The 19,209-nt window shown below is 39.9% G+C and overlaps 2 protein-coding genes across 2 annotated transcripts; both read right to left on the bottom strand.

Annotated features, from left to right (window-relative positions):
* Positions 1-586: 586 nt before the first annotated feature.
* On the bottom strand, positions 587-7,155 carry gaa (alpha glucosidase). Its single transcript, XM_072443387.1, has 19 exons — positions 6,706-7,155; positions 6,455-6,612; positions 6,180-6,345; positions 5,992-6,088; positions 5,778-5,897; positions 5,391-5,509; positions 5,162-5,293; positions 4,963-5,073; positions 4,776-4,889; positions 3,503-3,587; positions 3,282-3,399; positions 3,066-3,199; positions 2,833-2,984; positions 2,002-2,150; positions 1,791-1,932; positions 1,293-1,391; positions 1,050-1,214; positions 830-982; positions 587-720 (listed from the first exon to the last, which is right to left on the bottom strand). Exons 1-19 carry the CDS (start codon positions 7,114-7,116, stop codon positions 655-657), a joined length of 2,691 nt encoding a protein of 896 aa, XP_072299488.1. The 5' UTR covers positions 7,117-7,155; the 3' UTR covers positions 587-654.
* Positions 7,156-8,101: 946 nt separating this feature from the next.
* On the bottom strand, positions 8,102-19,148 carry ern1 (endoplasmic reticulum to nucleus signaling 1). The gene is made up of 22 exons (XM_072443403.1): positions 18,896-19,148; positions 16,196-16,319; positions 14,929-14,962; positions 14,738-14,810; positions 14,351-14,423; positions 13,884-14,006; positions 12,999-13,100; positions 12,457-12,718; positions 12,220-12,298; positions 11,519-11,678; positions 11,291-11,406; positions 11,015-11,212; positions 10,673-10,937; positions 10,507-10,594; positions 10,239-10,428; positions 10,028-10,127; positions 9,760-9,959; positions 9,526-9,673; positions 9,303-9,430; positions 9,113-9,236; positions 8,961-9,028; positions 8,102-8,892 (listed from the first exon to the last, which is right to left on the bottom strand). The coding sequence occupies exons 1-22, from the start codon at positions 18,974-18,976 to the stop codon at positions 8,374-8,376; spliced, it is 3,255 nt and encodes a 1,084-aa protein (XP_072299504.1). The 5' UTR covers positions 18,977-19,148; the 3' UTR covers positions 8,102-8,373.
* Between the last annotated feature and the right edge of the window lie 61 nt (positions 19,149-19,209).

Genomic DNA, 19,209 nt, shown 5'->3' with positions numbered 1-19,209 from the left:
TCCCCTGAATATACAGAGAAAAGAAGACATCAGTGCATCTGTCCTTTCTAATAATGAGATATACACCTGCCCCAGCACGAGACATGAGCGTGTGTCCGAACAGCTTTCACCTTCAGTCCCGCAGCAGCCACAGCCCGCACAGCACATCCAGCTCAGCCGCGGACCCGCGCCACGTCCCGGCGGCACATCCCCGCGTGTCAGCGCGGTTCAGAAGCTCTGAAAGATCAAGGGTCTTGTTTGTGATCGGTGTTTTCCGTCAGGGATGCCAAATGTTTGATTGTTGAAATCCATGTGATGTACGAAGAGTAAAAAGCACATCCGACTCGTATTTTCAAAGTAAAACGTGTTGAATTTTACTGAAGTGGATGGTCGACAACCCATCTTTTATTCTGAAAATATCTATACTACAAGAGAATTGTGTGTTTGAAGCTTTACAATATAATAATACTATTAACAAACAATACTAGATTATAAACAAATAGACATGTTGATTTATGTATATCAACCAGCCTTTAGCCTGGGTGAGTAATACAGATAAATAATTGAAATAACAGTGTGTATGTTTTATTTAAGAATATTTAAATAAACAGTTTTTGTGCAGCATCAGAATAAATTCAAATATAATTAAAAAGAAAGTCTTCAGTACCCCATGAGTCAAAGTGCCCACTGAACTGTGAAAACCTTTGACATGGGCAGAGTCAACTTGTTCACGGTTAATACCTGTAGAAAGAAGATATTCCAGTAAGAAAAGTGACATATTGTAATGATGAATACAGAGGTCCATAGCATGAACAGCCTGCTCATAGATATGTGAAGTGACACCTCTTACCTTTGTGTCACTGCGATAGGTAAAATCTCTGACTTTCTCCCCATTGGCAAGAACATACCGAGGGGCGGAGGGTACACCTAAAACACGCAGCCCTCCCAGCACCAATCCATCCAGGCCCCCATTTAGGGTCACAGGGTCACTCACAATCTGTGCCTTTGGATGAGGTACAATTACAACTTTTCACTGACTCATATAAAAACCCATTAATACATGATCATACCTGCCCTGCAATGAAAATGACATAACTATAATTTGTTTTCTCAAAGGTGTCGAGACTTTCTCCATCATCCCAAAACAGGTCCCCCCATGCATATCCTCCTGTGGACAACGCGACTGTCAGAAAGAAAGGATTGGTGCGAGATTCCGAGGTTGTTAAAGTGGGCTCCTTGTAAAAACAAAAAATATTCACATTAATAGTTAATAAGTGTTAGATTTAGAACATAAAATATATTTTCTCTCTTACCTGCTGAGGTAGTATGTGTCCCTCTCTTACATGAACATTTATGGTATCCAGTGGGGCTGAAAGGAGCAAATACTGACCCTTGCTGTAAAAAGGCTGGCCCTAAAGCAAACAGATGAATCACTCATCAACCAAAACATGTGATTATTATAGGGGAAGTTTATAACAGACTTTCTCTTCATTAAAACGTCTTCCTAGTTTGACCTCAAAGAAGACAGAGAATAACAAAGGCAGAGAACTTCCAAAAATGCAGCTCATGCCATGTGCATGTTCTTAGACCCAACCAGTTAGTTCTGATTGGTCTCAGGACAGTGCAATGCTTAAAAATTGTCTAAAAAGGTCACAGCTTTCAAATGAACTTAAATAAATAACAATGGGATGGACTTTAAATCACTATTATAATACACTTTTAATCAATTAGTGTACTAAAATGTTTATTGACAAAATAAATGATGATATGGGGCATCATGGTGTGAAACTATGCATGCAATACATACTTACATCCTGCAGGCTGTACCAAGTGCCAAAGGGGAGGTAAGCAGGAAACTCTGTGATTCCTTGTTCTAGGATTGGGCTGATGAGAAGTGCACTGCCCCACAAGAACTGTCGGTCAATAGCCCGACAATTTGGGTCGGAGGGAAATCTTGAAGAAGGGGAAAGTGGGTATGAAAGATATAATGTTACATATTACTGCACTACAAGTGACACATACTCAACAAAGAGTGGTCTGGCCACAGTCTCAGCAGAGGTGTGTGCGTGATGAAAAAGTGTGTAGAGGAATGGAAGAAGGGAGTAGCGCAGGTTTAGAGCTTTCCGCATGGCTGCTTGGGCTTCCTTTCCAAATACATATGGCTCCTGGGGCTAGAGACAGATACGCATGAAAACACAAAACAAAGAGCTCTGGTTATCACTATTTATAAAACATGATAGAATGGACTGTTTTTTAAAGCCAACTGTTTACAGGCAAAAAAACAAAACTTGGACATAACATGATGTACCAAGACGTATAATAAAAAGTAAATAAACATTGAAGGCCGTATGACTTTATCTGGTGTATTTATACCTGCTGTACATATACATTATAGTTTTACATCAATCGAGTGGCTATTTGCGGAGAAAAGTTGAAAAATCTCATTCCAGTCAAAGTTTATGCAGAATTTACACAAATAAACAACTTTTTTGACTCTCTTAACATTAATTCAACTAAATAAAGATTCTCTAAATAAAGATAAATTGACATTAGATGATTTTTTGCAGTGTTTGCTGGGTATTTCATCAATTACAAACAGAAGGTGAAAATACAAACGTGTAAAATTTCTATTCTGGGATACTTTTAAATTTTTTTTTAGAAAAATCTAAATATATCTATCTTAACTGCATTTTAGTTCCATGAGTAGTCCAACCTGTCAGAGGCACTTTAAAGCTGTAAGGACTAAGGATGTCTGATGTCAAATATATTAAATTTTACCATGTCAAAACAAGTCATGTATTTTTATTTGATGGTCTTACATAAAAAGTTGTACATTTGTTAGTGGACACATACTCTGTTTTGCCTGTCATTGTGGTTCCTCATGAATGGATAAAAGGCCCCGAGCTGCATCCACCGCACACATAACTCTTCTGTAGTGTTGCCTTCAAACCCACACACGTCGGCCCCCACGAGAGGAACCCCGTACACACCAAACATCAGGACGGCTGCATGGGAACAGATCAAAAAATTAGTTTCTACCCATTTCCTAAAATGTGACAACAGTTTGTACACGTTCATGTCCTCACAAGTGATTGAGTGTCTGAGATGATCCCAGTCACTTGTGACATCACCAGTCCACACTCCAGAAAAACGTCCGATCCCGGGGTAGGAGGAGCGAGACAACACAAAGGGTCGCTTGCTCTGAATATTCATAAGCGCCCTAAAGTATAAAACAATGAACCTTTTTAATTATTGGCAAATGTCTAATCATAGAGTAAAACAATGTTGTACGTGTTGCATACTTGTGAGTGGCATATGCTTCTGTAAGTCCATACATATTATGTAGGTTGTAGTGAGTAGACAGGCGTTGCCGAGCCGACATACAAAGTGTTTTTGCATTTAACTGGCCGCCAACAACTGCTGTAGGGTGGGAAATTAATATGAGTAGTATAATATGTGTACTATGTGCATGTACAAAAGTAAGCGCTGTATGACAATAGACAAAGCACAAATAACTACTCACGAGGAGTATAGGGTGGATTCTCCACGTCAGTGTCAGGACAGCCCTCCACTGAGCCCTGCACAAAACTGGAGGGTTCGTTCATGTCCTGGGTGGAGCAGAGAGGTTTTCACATCAATCACTCACCGGTACGTCTTTGAAGCGGACTGCCTTAATGTTCACAAATATTAAACTATTATCGAGGCACTGCAAACTGTCTTCAACATTGATTCCGTTTGATTTTAAACGTTTACGTATTTAGGACATAAAACAGCAACAATGGAAATGATTGATGCTTTAAGCTGATATCTGTCATTCAAGTTCACAGACATGATCATAAAAAATCTGCAGGTCCAGATCAACTTGGGCCCCAGTTCTTAAAAGCCGCTGCTGATTTCATAGCAGAACTAATCACATATTTTGTATATTTTGAACCCAAGTCTCTCTTCTAATATAATCCCTAAAGATTAGAAAACAGCTCAAGTTCTCCCTTTATTTAAAGTCCCATCAAACATGAATAACTGTCGACCAATTTCAAAGCTTTCAACCCTAAGCAAAGCGTGCTCATGCGTTAATGTACAAATAAAACACTTTATTATTGAAAACAAAATTCTAAGCAACTTTCAATCTGGTTTTAGAAGCGGCCATCACTCAATCACTGCAGCCGCGCTTGTAGTAAATGACATAAAGGATGTGCTTGATAACAAACAACATGTGGCAGCCTTCTATGTGGATCTTTCAAAAGCGTTTGTACCCAGTGTGTTCTAGCAGAGAGCCACAAATCTGAATCTCTTAACATAGTAACAGGTGTCTCTGTAATCAACTATGGCGATATGTATGTGCCCTCATCTACTCTACATACACTGTACACTGTGTATACATCACTACAGTTTATCACGAAATCTAAGTCACCAGTGCACTCTTTAGGACTTAGATGGTTGGATATCCGTGTCAACGTGTAGAAAACATTGTTACATACCTGTATTCATTTACAAGCTATTCTGAGGAAACGCCCAAAATATCTCAGTGACCTCGTCACTGTTAGCTCTAGTCGCCCCTCATCCCAACTACATTTCAACATCTCTCACGGCCTTACAGAGCTGGGAAAATCTGATTGTTCCTACTCTGCACCTTAGTCTTGGAATAACCTACAAAAAGACCTTAAATTGGAAGCTGTAGTGTTGCTTGCTAATTTCAAGAGAATTATTAACTTGTGTTGATTGATAGAGCAACTGAGAGACAACTTCCTGGTTGAATAAACAAATTAAATTAAATATTATATATGATGATGACTTACAATCCAAAGGCCATCCACAGGCACCATTGAAAGAAAGTCACGAATGCAGTCCTCCCACCATTGTCTCGTCTCAGGACTAGTGAAGTCAGGAAAGGCAGTTGGCCCGGGCCACACCTAATTGATCAAAAACAAATATGAAAACCGACATATAACTTTTAAAAAGCGTAAAAAGGCTTAAACCAATAACCTTTCCAATGAGGATATTGCCAGTAGCATTTTTAATAAACACATCTCTTTTTATTCCATCATCGTATGGAGGGTATGAGCCAGGAGGGCTGGTTGTACTGATACCGGGATCCTGTTCAAAATGTAAAATAAACTGTCACAAAAATGGATACTAATGCTGCCATCTAGTGGTGTAATTCAGAAAAAAAATTATACATCACCAGAATGAGGACATATTTCAAGCCTCTTTCATGAAAGTCCTGCACCATCTCTGGAAGGTCACCAAACCGCAAGGGGTCAAAGGTGAAGATCCTGCGATCATCTGCATAGTCTAGGTCATTCCACTGTACATCCTGCAAAAACAAAACATACCTCATGCATGTTTAAATAATTGTAAATGTTTGAGGATTGTCACATTATTGGACATAGGACAGTGGGTGCTGTATTTACCATGGGTAAATTGGCATCATGCATGTGTTGTGCCACTCGTCGGGTCGTATTACTTGTTGTGTATCCCCAACGACAAAGGTGAAAGCCCAGAGCCCAGTAAGGGGGCATCATTGGGTAACCTTGAAATATTTACACATACACAAATGGACAGATATATAATATGTACACATTTTTTGTGGAACAATACGAATCATCTTTTTTCTCTAGCTTGCTTCGGTTAGATTGCTGTTTTATTAACAATGATGAACAAACACAAAATGATGGTCAAATACAAATATGGCACATTAATTATCACAATGTATGTTTTGTAGTTTGCGTTAAGAGCAGATTTAGGTCATTATTTCTTAAAGCCATTGGTCTGTTTGTTTTTGACTTGTTTTGCCATACCAATTACTTGCAGGTACTGGCGAATAACACTCTCTGGATCAGGTCCCAAGAACACATACAGGTCCAGGATTCCCCCGAGAGCAACCCACGTAAGAGCAGGAGTGGGCTGCAGTATCACCTCTACAACATAAAATAACGTATAACATTTAGGAATGCAATATTCCCATGTTTATACATCTTAGAATCTAAAATCTATCTTTTTTTTTAATTTTACCAACTGCATTGCTGTTTAGCAGGAAAACTCCATGTGCAAACCCATCTCCTTCTTGGACTATATAAAAGGGATGAGAACCATAGAGGTTTGCATCAGCCTGGAAACACAAAAACACAAGATGATTTGGGCGCTGGCTTAGGTGAAAGGTGACTTTGTTTTACTTCTATCAGATGATATATCCAACATACACGGGGTTTAGTGTCTTGGTTCCACAGTGTTACAGACGTCCAGTTAATGTCCAGACTTAAGGAAGTGTAATGTTCTCCAAGGCCAGACACAAAGGAGGAAGCCAGTGTTGTTGACAGCTGAATGTACTGATCCGCGAATAAAAGAGGAGCCACAGTTGTGTTCATGCTTGAAGAGAACCACGGAATAGAACAGAAAAACACAGCAGGAAATTCAACATGATTATGGCTTCAGTGAGTAGCATCATTTTGTAAAAGACAAGAGATAAAATACTCACATCACTCTCTCATTTGATTTACGAAGTAGTGTGAATCCAAAAGGCCAGTGTTGAAACTGAATGGAGTAAAGAGCATCTTGTGGGCCTGTTCTGCCCCGAGGAGCCCGTTGTTTCCCTGGCAACTTGACCTCATACCTTTGAGATGAAGCGTCTTTCACCTCACAATAAACATTAAACATTTCAACTCATCCAACAGTGTTTTTTTTTCCACATAATCATGAATCATTCACTGTTATTGCAACCCAACTTACAGTGAGGTGAAAGTATTCTGCACTCTCCTCCACAACCTCCATATGAAGAGTGTCTATGTCTTTGGGAAGGTGTGATGCTTTGGCAAGGGTCAGAGTGGCTTCTTGTCCTTTCTCGCTGGGCGTGAGGGGGCCCATGACGTAGCCGGGATGCGCGGGGGGGAAGTAGCACCAGGGTGGTCCCGGGACAGCCGACAGGGGGGCAAAGCAGCACCCCCTGTCCTCACACTCTGTCCGGCTGACAACTTTATCCCTGGCACAGTCAAAGCGACGCTCCAGAGCCATGGCACATTTGTCGTTTGTAGAAAAATGACGTGACATGTCTTCTGTTTCTAATTCTGTTCTAATATTTGTCATTGTTGTGTAGTTCTGGATGTGATCATATCTCAATCTGTCGCTGTAGGTAGCAACCATTGTAAATAAATTGACATAAGCATAAATTTGTAGATAAAAAGCAGTGGTTGAGCCTGGAACATGCATATGTCGCGTTATATCCATGTTTAATAATGCAATGTACCCTGATAATTAAATTAAACACGTGAAAAAGACCAGCTCCATGGTCATAAATATCCTTTGTTTTTAGCTGAAGTTAGCAGTTAGCCACATTAGCCATCCACAAGTTTTTGTCTGCAGTGTTACTTTAATCTGTTTTATTTAACAGTTACAGCTAATCGTTACGTACCGGTGTGTCATAGAGAAACATTCCTCATTTACAATAAAGATTAAGTTAATTCAGAGGAAGAGCAACGAGCTAAAGGCTAAAAGTTATGTTAAAGGTCAAGTAAGGTAAGCACAAGAGGACACATTTCCTCATGCGCTCATTCCGACCTGTTGAGGATAAACACAGCAAAGATGAAGCAGTCTTTTGTGTAAACTTCAAACTAGCAAAGTCTTGTTGCCATAATTGACATTGGCGTCTGTTACTTGGTCTAATATGGGCCTAGTTGTAGATGAATATACATTAAAATAGCCTAATGCACACACAATTTATCTTCCAAATCTTAATGAAAAATAATAACAAACGTATTGAGACAAACATGTATTAAATAGAAAAGTTATAAATGTTTAATGTGCAAATCATTCATTTATGCAACAGGATTCTGGCCTCTGATAAAACCACATACTCATCGACTTCAAATTGATATCTACACAATCTTTGGAACGGTCCATTTCTGAGCTTGATTAACAAATTACAAGCCACTAGCAGCACAAGTTGGAACATTGAGCAAGTTAATAAAAAAGCTGTCTACAGCACAATGATTTAGGGAAAAAAAAGAAAAAAGGCACAACGGCCACATAAAATTACCAATGATCCAATTATCCAATTATGAATCAGTTTATAAAAAATATACAACTGTGCATTGAACACAACAACAAATACTGTACAAGATTGCACATTAAAACTATCAAAACATCTCAACAACATCCACATTTCTTACAAAAACGCCATTTAAGATAAATACCATTTCGGACGTAAAATGAAATATTCACTTAATAGCCCTGTTCCAAGACAACCCAAGCAGATGACCATGGCAAAGCTTGTGGACGGTTTGCCAGGAAACCTAGCGAGCCGAAGGCACTTTGTGAAAGGTAAGAGCTGCTTCATCCAGTGCATCCCAGGCACTGCAGGCCTGGTCCTCATCAGCAAAGCAACATTCCCTTTGAGTCCAGTTAAGGCAACGTTTGTGTCTGAGCTGGGTCCGGCAAACTTGGTCCCAATGAGACGAGCGTATGATCCAGTGGAGAAGGTTGAGTCAGTGACAGACTGCTCTGTTGTTCCAACAAAATTGAAGGACATTGTGTCTGATTAATCGGGTCTACTTGCTGCACTGTTTCAAATGGCAACATCTGTGATGAAGACACCGGTGTAAGCGCAGACATTTCACAGGACTGCGGTGGTGGTGGCAAAGGTTCTTGCTGTTGTGTAGATGTTTCTGATGGTGTTTGCCGTTGGCATTGGTCATTTTGTTTCTGTGCGTCTTTGAAAACATGCTGAATAAAAGTTTGTGGAAGCTGCATTTTTGGAGAGTAGTAAGGCAGAAAAGGCCTCTCTGTTACACAGGTCCGCATTGCAAGGTATGTGTGTATGAGTAAATGAGGAAAACGGGATGTGAAATATGACACAAAGTCATCAGGGATTGAGCCAAGAGTTTCTTGGACGTCAAAGGGAAGTTCTCTGTAGTGGTGTTTCTGTGGAAAGAGAAACACTTCAATAACATGGAAACAAAGGGAAAACGAGTCTTCAAAACCAGTTATACCTTATTTCTCATTGCACGCATTAGGTCTCGAACAGAACCACCTTTGTAGGAACGAAATTTCCTCAAATCTACAAGAAATAAAATAAATTAAATCTGACTGTATAAGGCTTGAGGTTTATCCTATTTATGCAAACAGTTGTCAATAGTCATACCCGTTTGCAATGGTACAGTAATGTGCTCTCTCCAATCGCCCTTGACAACAGCTCTTCCACCTCTTTCCAGCTGTCTAACAATTGGTCCGTCCAGCGGTTCCTTTTCAATTCTATCACTAACATCCTAAAATAGGAAATACATGAAGCTCTCTTTCTGAATTATGTGGCAAAATATTAAATCCATACATACTTGGAAGAACTGCAACTCCTTCTCCAAGGTCCAAAAGAAAGGGTGCTTAAGGATGCACTCGGCAGAAAGCCTCTTATTGGGCTCCATACTCAACATTTGCTCAATCAGATCTCTGGCTATAATGTCCTCTGGTGAAAAGTCAGAAGCAGCTCAATAGTACCATGTACTTAACAATGTTTAAAACCTATCAAAAGCTTTTGAATATTCAGAGAAGCATTCTCACCATGTTTGTCAATTTGTAGGTGCTCCAGACTGTATTTACCGAGTAGAATGTTGGCTTGCCTCTGTATAGATTTACCAAAAGGATGGCTGCCTTGGGACACCACATAATAAAAGACGCAGCCAGCAGAGAAAATATCCACTGCACACGTCTAGTGAGAACATAAAGAAGCCAGTGTCATCAACTGTCTACGTACATGTGTTTTTGTTGCTTGTATTTCGACTGTTTGTTGCTTACAGGGTTATCTTTGCAGTCTTCACTAAGAACTTCAGGTGCAATCCATCCCTCAGTGCCAGGGACCCCAGACCTTCTGCTGAAGCTGTGTCGGCCCACGGCCAGCTTTTTACACAGGCCAAAGTCTGAAATCATGGCCTTGACACGACCATGAGCATTTGGCATTGAAACTAAGATATTGTGAGGCTTCAGATCCCTGTGGACTATAAAAGAATTATAGTATACAGTACATTGCAAGAGCCACAATGGTGTTTAGTGCATCTTTAAATACCTATGTTGAGAGAGTGAAGGTGAGCAAGTCCAGACATGGTCTGCTGCAGGAGCATGACCGGTTCAAGTCCGTGGCGGTCAAAGTCTTTCCTCTCCACATACTAGACAAACACAACTAAATTATAACAAAACTAAAAAGAAACTCGACAGCTCTATTACAGTACACAGACAAGTTAAGTGTAACATGAATACAGATTTGAAATACTTTGTACCTCTTGAAGAGAAGCAGCACACAACTCAATGGCAATATACTGGAACTGCCGATCTCTCTCTGTACAGAAGTAGCGGATCACATTTGGATGCTCATCAGACTCTCTGAGAAGCTGAACTTCTCTGTCTGCAAAGCTGAAGCACTCCGGGAGGATTCTCTTCACCGCCACAGGCCTATTGTCAAACTGACCCCTTTGTGCAAGAACAACACATGATTAGATGTGATTTGGATTGACAATCATTTAAACAAACAATAATAAATGAACAAACCTGTACACAATAGTTCCTTCAGCACCGTGACCTAGAACCTCTTTAGGATGGAAAGTTATGTTGCCCACTCTTACTATGCTTGTTTCCTCTGGATGAGAAAGAAAAGCTGTTTTAGTAAATAATTTAAAGTACAGAGCAAAAGATGCAGTCAATCGTTCGTTTTTACCTCCATCTTCATGTTCATTGGCCGAGCTTCCGATCTCAGACATGGACATGTTGGAGTGGTTGGAGGCCCGGGGCGTGATGTTAGGGCTGCTGTGTTCAGAGCCCTCTGAGCGAATATGGGCCACGTCCAGATAGTCCGTGTCAGGAGCCAGGGCCAGTCCCAGATCTGTGACGGGGAAGGGCTGCTGCCTCTGGAGCAGCTCAAGTCTCTCCTCCATCTGCCTCTGAAATTCCTGGTGCTGGAGCTGCTGCTGCTTCTGCACACTCTACAGCGAGAGAGACGGTTCAAGTCATCACATACGCTATGAACTGAACAGACATGTACGGTGCATGTCACATTTACCTTTGGATAGGTAATGACAAAAGCCACCCAGCCTGCCAAGAGGAAGGTGGAGAAGATGATTGTGGCCATGTCTTTGAGTATAGAGTCCACTGGGGCCTCGGGCTTCACTGAGCGAACTGTTGCTCCGGGTTCTTGTATTGAAGTTTCAGGTGGAGGTGGTGGAGTTTTACCAGGATTATTTCCACTTTCATTCACCTTCTGCATGAGAGAGAACATGGCAAAAGAATAAGAAAACAAGTACACAAGAAAAGTAGTTCACAATATTCACAGCTTCACCTCATCTAATTTCTTGTCGGTTGTAGGTGGGATGACATTGCCTTGATTACGAGGGAAGCTGTCTGGAAATTTCTCTAGAATCTTGGAGTGAGCTTCAGGAGGGGTTTCGTGGTGACCTAGAAACAAGTTTAAGAATACATTTTATTTACCGTATACATATATACAGAGGACAGTATTGCACACAAAGTGTTAGAGCTGTCTATTCAGAGTAACAGAAGTATTTCTAACCTATCAAAAGTAGGTAGTTCCTCATAAAGTTCATACGATTTCGCTCTCGAAACGCAGCATTAAACTTGACGTTAGTGCTTGGTGTGATGACACATTCCTTGTCCTCTTTAGTTTCCTGGCTGTCTGGTCCCTCCAGCAATGGAAAGGTTCTCCCACGAGGCTGCACAAAGACACCAGCAAACATTACAACATTATATACACAAGAATGTGCCAGTCCAAGAGAAGAGGGTTTTAGGAAATAAACAAATAGAATGTAATATAATAATGAATAATGCGCAGCCATTACAAAGTTTTGACACGTGAAAGACACAGTTTAGAAAATGTAACGTGACCCTGATTTCTTTGGATTTTATACAACTATTACCGTATTTTTTCATAGTTCATAGTTTCATAGACCTATACTTAAATATAGGTCTATGAAACCTATAGGTATGTTCTATTATACTTATACTCATACTCCGGAGCGACTTATATGTGATATTATTTGTTATTTTCACACTTGCAACCGCATTTCATACTCCAGTGAAACTTATATTTGTTTTCTTTCTTCTATATTATACACATTTTGTTGGCAGGTGCGACTTATACTCCGGTGCGACTTATACTCCGAAAAATACGGTAATTTGAATATGAACCCATTTTTTTCTTTCATGACAAAAAACGGTGCAGTGGCTTGAAAACATGTTCATTTTTTGACTTACCACCACAGTCATGCCGTCGTGCACCAGAGAAGAGGAGGCATAGAGACTGGTGGAATATTTGCCCACATATAATGTGGCCCTGAGACAGAAAAAACATTTTGACAAAGCACAAAATATTATTCTAAAATATATCATAACCCAAACAAAATATGGCGCTCACAATTACATTTACCAAAACAAATGAATATGAAATGACAATAAAGGAAGTAACAGGAGAAGAAAGGAGAAACGTCTTACATAAATTTGTTTTTGGGCTTCTGCTCTTTGGGGAATGGATACTTCCATTGGGTGATGCGGCCGACATCTCCCGACATGAAGGTGAGATATCGCAGGGTTTCTACGGCGACATTTGTGTGGGGTACTTTCCGAAGTCCCTCGCGCTGCCAGATGTACATGGCCACCACTGGCGAGTTGTAGTTCTGGACCCATTGAACATCTCCGGTATCACTGTCCACAGTCACCACAAGGCCATCACCGTTTGATACAAAATGGGCCATTTCTGCAAACCAAGAAAGGAATCATTAGAGCAGAAATCGATCGCAATTATTACACTTTGAAAAATATTGTGTTTGTTAGTGTTTCACTATAATTCACTATATAAAAATGCAAATTTAACAGCACTCAACCATTGGATCAGTTTAATAGGGATACTTTTTCAACACACTCAGTAACAAATCTTACAATATTTATTTATAGTTATAGTTCTTTTCAAGAGTATTTGATACAAATATTATGTGTTGAAATTGAAAAATGAAATGAATTACTCCGTGGTGACTTACTGTACTTTGTGTCATCATCAGGCAGCGTTGAAGCGTAATCAGAGTAAGTAGCATTCCATCGCAGCTCTCTGCTTTTGGTGTCATACATGGTAATGGTATACTCTACAGAAGAAGAAGAACAATAATTTATACAGCTGTAAAATGGTTGGAATGCTTTAAAATGTGGAGTTATAATGAAATCTGGAACAAATGCTTTTGGGTTACACAGTGAGCGAATACTTGACACCACTGACTCCAGGGCTTAAGTCATTGTCTGCAGTAACTTTCACATACAAAATAGTGGGGGAAGCCATGGCCAACGATACATACGCCTCTAACATACCTCTGACAGGTGGTCAGAGGTTCATCCAAACAGTATTTTAGACTGGCAGAGATAATCTTTTCACTAAGCTCGTTAGAATGTTAGAAGCGAAAAGGCCTCAGCATTTTGATCTGCCCTGGTTAGTATTTATCCGGATGCATTGTACCAGGTTGTAGCTCAAGTACTAATTTCCACCTAAAGTCCCTGGGCAGGCTGATGTTACCAAGTCCCACTGAGGGGAAGAGCCTGTTGTACATGTTTTTAGTGGTAGAGGAAACCAGAGTACCCAGAGTAAACCTACGCAGGCACAGGAAGAACATGCAAACTTCACACAGAAAGGCCCCAGCGGGAATCGATTCCAGGACCTTCTTGCTGCGCGACCGATTAATTAATCAATCTGGCTATAATAAGTGTAATTGGTCCACTGTAACACTAGAAAAATAATGGCTTTACTGTTCTAATAAATTGTTGCCAGATGAAAAAAAATCTTCAACTACCGGTAGTTACTTCTTAGTAACACACATTCAAGTTAATAAAGTGTTCAACCTAAATGGGTGCTGCAGCGGGCTGAGCTTTATATGCACCTGTGCGTCCAAAGTAGAGTAAAGATGATGATGGACAAAACATCTCAGCGAAGGAGGAAGTCAGGGTCTGCTGCTTTTCCCCAGTCAAAAGGTCCACCACATACCACAAGTCCTGCTTCTTACCTGCAAAGACACAGTCCAGTTATTGCAATGGCTAATTTTCAACAGTATCCGTCTGGACCATTTCAAAGGACTGTAGTCTCAAGTTTGCAAAACATTTGTTTTGTTTTAAAAAAGATAAATGGGGTATATATAAAGGGCTTGAGATATGAACAGAAGATATACAATGTTACCAGTAAAGAATGGCAGATACGTCAATACTTACACATACATATATGACAACTTAAAGATAAAGGTTTTTGTAATTTTTGTTTATACAAGAATTACATTGGCCAGTTTAATAGTGCTTATTTTATGTTAATATCGGTAGTTCATTGGCACTGATGTACACATAAGATGATACATACCCATATAAAGAACTCCATCTGAGCTGCGACATGGAGAGGCTTGGACCAACTCGGGTATAGTGAATGGCAATTTCTAAAAAAAACAACAACAAAAACATTACATTACACTGTATAACAGGATAAATAGTATGTGGGTGAATAAAATGAGTGGATATAGGATATAGTGGATATGATATAAAAACACTCTCAATAGAAGAGATCTTCTATTGAGAGTGTTTTTCAAACTTCCTACAAGTTATCTGTTCTTTTCCGCTGTATCTACCTGCGTTACAACAATGAAATTTCCCCATGTGTGGACAATAAAGGATTATCTTATCTTATAGAGATTAGTAATGTTCTTTTTTTAAGCAAAGTGGAACTTTTTTTTATAAAGTTAGTTCCTCTTACAGTGAGCCCTTCGTTGTTCTTTCCTCCAAGTGAATACAAACTGCCATCATTTGGGTCCGGCAAAAAGGCGGGCCTGGAAAAAAGACAATACACCTCAGGAGGAATTTGTAACAATTAGACTTAACAAGACTAACAGGTTTTACTGGTCCAATGACTTTCCTAACCGACATTTGCATTGGACATGGACTTACTCTGCAACGTGTGTGGGGACCTGAAGAACTGGATCTGTGAGGAGAAAAAGTGAGAATGTCAATTTTTTTTAAATAAAATGTGAAATATCTGCAGCCATTATTAGCCATCATGCTAGACATTTAATACTATAATTCCAGCCCAGTGCTGAAACAGAAGTCTAACCAAATCTCCACAGGTCCAACGCAAACACACTCCACCCGGTGTTGTGAACTCAGAGGGCGTGGACCAGATGGTGCTGATCTCTAATCATAGCCGAGGGGGGTCATCAATAGCCTAGAGCTGAGTGCAGGATTACTGAAAGGTGGGTAACTGTCAACGTTCGTTGTAAGACTATTTCTTGCTGTAATACCAACAATATAATTAACCCAGTGGGTGGATACTCAGGAACACCTTTGCCACGAACACAAGAGAACACCTTTGCCACGAACACAAGAGAACACCTTTGCCACGAACACAAGAGAAGACAATAGAACACATAGTCGTGTCTGAGTGATTTCAGCTCAGCCCTCCTTGTGTGGCTGTTGAACTGGAACAAAACAGCAGGTGTGTGCAAAGCCAGGCCCAGAACTGCTCAAATGAATATGCAATAAATCTTCCAGAAAAAACAGATTAAGCGGAGGAAGCAGCCTGTGCCTATTAATTTGATTTAAATATTAATCAGATCAGAATCAGAAAAGGTTTTAAATGGACAAACAAAGTGTAGTTGTTTAATAAGTATTATTTCTGAAGAAATGTCACAGCCTTGAGGTTGTACTGAACCAAGCTGGTTTAGTCGTGGTTTAGTAAAACATTGAACCATTATCATGGATTGATATAGCCTTACAGCCAAGATAAGTTCTGACATTCCAGTTATACACTGCTATACATCTGTGCAAAGAGCTGATCTGAAGCGAGGTCAGGTTTGTTTTTGTTAATGCCACAGTGACCCAGACCTGTCCTAAAATCTTTCAACTATGTCCAAGACAATGTTTGTGGCAGATAAAAGACTTGCTTTGAGCTCATGCCGAGAAGAGTAAACAAACTAAAAAAAATGAGAAAACGTGTTCCAGTTTGCATTTATGGACACTGTGCATAAAAGGACTCAGAGCCTGCGATATGACAGGCGAGCTGCCTACCCTCGCCCCCTCTGTCCATGTTGTGTGTTAATCATTAAGTTAATCATTACCAAGTTTCCATGTCTAAGCATAGTGCTTGATCAGCAACAGTGTAATCAAGCGTAAATGCACCACTACATCAATGATAATAATACAATACAATAGTATGTACCTTCTTTTAGAGTCCACTTGATAGAACCCGACTTCTTGCTAACTGCATGGAGGTTTCCATCCAGTGTGGATACGAAGAGCAGACTCTCAGGAAGGGAAACGGTGCTGGCATTGCAAAAAAATACCTTCCAAACACACACACACATATAACCAGATTAAAGTAAATTAATGTTATTGAGTGTGTTACAGTTTACAAAGAAAAATGTCTTTTTAACCCATCTATGTTAGTCTACTCCGCTTATTAAATTTACTTGATTTCCATGTTGTTTGTGAGCCTGAGCCTCGACAGCAAGTATTCTGTCTAAAAAGAGCTTAATCTGGCAGACTTTGTTAATCAAGCTTGGTCCTGACCAAACTTACTGTGAGTGGACAGTGCAATACATACTGATATGACAACTTGGCAAACATTACACCAACAAATGACATCCTGAGTCTTTGAACACTCTCATGCTTTGGTCTAAAATAAATCCTCATTGTAGCTGCAGGACCACATGAATATTGAAGTGAGTACTCTCTTAAGGGCCCTGGGGCCAACACAAAACTACCAAATGTACCATGAATGGAGTTAATGGACACATGTCTAATTGCTTATGGGCTTTATAGCAGTTATTATTCAGTGCTCTTAGGAGACACTAAACCACTTATGTTGGAGGGACAAATGCAACCATCATAAAGAACCACATCTGGGTCTTTCTTCTGATTACTTACAAATGCATCGACAATGCCCAGGGTCAGAAGGAAAGTATTTATTCCAAAAGCTACAAAGTGTGCTGTGGACAGGAACACAAAATGTTTCTTGTACTTTCATCTAGCTTTTGAAACAATATATGAGGATAGCAAAATGGTAACAGTCAAATTACCTGAAACCTTTTTTTTACTTTGCCAAGAAAAATGAAACTGGTGTTCAGATCACCACTGCTCTCAGAAACACGCCAGCACCTGTTACAGTTCCCATCAATAAACTGCACATGCACCACACAAGCGAGCCACAGCAAAAAAAACAACAACTATTATATCAGTATTAGATTAGCACATCTCCCTCGTCTTATTCCCCTCTCTAATTTTCTACATTGAAATGTTTAAGCAGTTGCGCAAGTGTGTTGCACAACAGGACAGAACTGGGAGAAACCAAAATCCGGGTACATTTTGAGCTTGGTGTCTTTTTAAAAGTTTGGTGAACTAAAAACAACAAACTGTAAAAATGAACTATGAAAATCAGGCAGACAGAGGATTGTTACTTCAATCTGTCAATTCCCTGGTTTAAATTAGTGGGCTTTTGATACATGAGCATCAAAAGTATTTTCTCATACCAACATTGGCCAGCTTGAAGTAGAGGCCGGAAGGTCTGTTCGCAACAATAATATCACAGGAACCACACATCGGGTCTTGTTGTAGGAAGTGTGATGCCGTCTAGTCATGAGCAATATGTTGCAACATCAATTAATGCAACTTACTGTTGTATTTCATAAAGGTTTAAGGCTATATCACAATAAAGTCTTGCCATGTGTGAAATAAATACACTGTGACTGTAACTATTTTATCTGCCTGCAAGTCCTACAGCAGCAGAGGTGTATGCTGTGCCCCCATCCTGATATAGTATTAGATAATAGTATACAGAGATAATAGTAGTATACAGACAAAACATAGGGACATTGCACAATAAATGTACTGCACAGACCAGAGATAGCTACAAGCCCATTTTAATCTGTAGTCCCTGGGCAGTGGCAAAGCGACAGCAGGTTCACAGCCAGATAAAAAAGTACTTTATACTTAGATGTTGTTGTTTTTTTTACTATAAATTGAATTAAAACCATTTAATTTTGCTTCTAACATCTCTACTCTCAGCTCATGGAATATTTTGAAGCCAGTGTATAGCTAATGGTTAGTCAATTACTAAATAAGATGATGATTATTTGGGGAAACTGCAGGTGAAATTGGTCTGTTGCTTCATTCAGAAAGATGTCACATGTTGGGCCTGATTCATGCACATTTCAAACTCCCATTCTCTCATTGTGATAAGTTGCAGATCACATTTTCACTCAGGCATGTTATAAACGAACATGTGTTTTGCTTACACTGGAGTCACACTGTGTGGTCAACTCAAGCTTCTCATTTGCACTAGCAGACAAAAACCACGGGAGATAATAAGGGATTAAACGGATAATTTAATCTGCATGTTAGCCACTTCAGCCTTTGTGACAATTAATATTAAATATGAAAATCTAGTCATCCAATTCAGACATTTGGTATTGGACTTATGAGTTTAGTCTAGAAATGAAGTCACACCATTCAATGTGTCTGTATGCAAACAGAGGTATTATTCAATAGAAACAACACAGCAGTCTTCATCTTCAGAGCAGTCAAATCTTAAGGTTTTGAATACTATGTCACAAAGTATTGGCGTTTCTAAAGGTGGCGAGTAAACGTAAACAAAGCTGATTTTATCTTGAATTCAATTATGTATTTTAAAACATAAAAAATAACCATGCACTTTTTATCGACAGACAGACGTTCAAATAATTAGATGTTTCACGTAAAACAGTGTGTTTTTGAGCTAAAATACTTTAGCAACACTAGCTTGTACATCCAGGCGAGTGTGCCACGGCGGCAGCGTAGCGCATTTGGGGGATTGTAATTAGACAATGCACAAGAGACAATAAAGCTAAAACCCCCAAACAAACTTCCTAGTGATCCTTCTCACCTTGTTTTGTGGGAATCCAAAGCAGCAAAGCAATGCCAAAATGCACCACACTAGGGCCCGACTGTTAATCGTCCAGTCCATGTTTTCTGCTCTGACGCCGGGGACAGGCTATTGTTATTGTTGGCTACATAGAAAGCTTCAGCTCGACAAACTTACAAATATTCACCAAATGTTTGAACAGTGCAACAATTGAGCAGAAAAACGCTCTACATTGCGTTTGTGTAAATTCTTCCTGAAATGAAAGCCGTGGGGGTTGGACTTTGGGATAGAGAGGACCACACAGCGGAGGAGGGGGGGAGACGCACAGGCGGAAA

Source organism: Eucyclogobius newberryi, unplaced genomic scaffold (assembly GCF_026437365.1).
Source record: "Eucyclogobius newberryi isolate DKJ021-1_F unplaced genomic scaffold, fEucNew1.0.hap1 SCAF_13, whole genome shotgun sequence".
Taxonomy (NCBI): Eukaryota; Metazoa; Chordata; class Actinopteri; order Gobiiformes; family Gobiidae; genus Eucyclogobius; species Eucyclogobius newberryi.
Note: the sequence above shows the minus strand (reverse complement) of the source record. Positions and strands in the feature narration are given on the sequence as shown.

What these genes read in the sequence shown, in the direction of transcription:
- gaa (XM_072443387.1), bottom strand. Translation starts at nt 7,116, where the DNA reads ATGGTTGCTACCTACAGCGACAGATTGAGATATGATCACATCCAGAAC. An exon ending in AAATCAAATGAGAGAGTGAT is followed by an intron (nt 6,346 to 6,454) that starts GTGAGTATTTTA and finishes GTTCTCTTCAAG; the next exon opens with CATGAACACAACTGTGGCTC. An exon ending in GCTAAACAGCAATGCAGTTG is followed by an intron (nt 5,898 to 5,991) that starts GTAAAATTAAAA and finishes TTTATGTTGTAG; the next exon opens with AGGTGATACTGCAGCCCACT.
- ern1 (XM_072443403.1), bottom strand. Translation starts at nt 18,976, where the DNA reads ATGGACTGGACGATTAACAGTCGGGCCCTAGTGTGGTGCATTTTGGCA. An exon ending in CAATGAACATGAAGATGGAG is followed by an intron (nt 10,595 to 10,672) that starts GTAAAAACGAAC and finishes TTTCTCATCCAG; the next exon opens with AGGAAACAAGCATAGTAAGA. An exon ending in CCTACAAATTGACAAACATG is followed by an intron (nt 9,431 to 9,525) that starts GTGAGAATGCTT and finishes ACTTTTCACCAG; the next exon opens with AGGACATTATAGCCAGAGAT.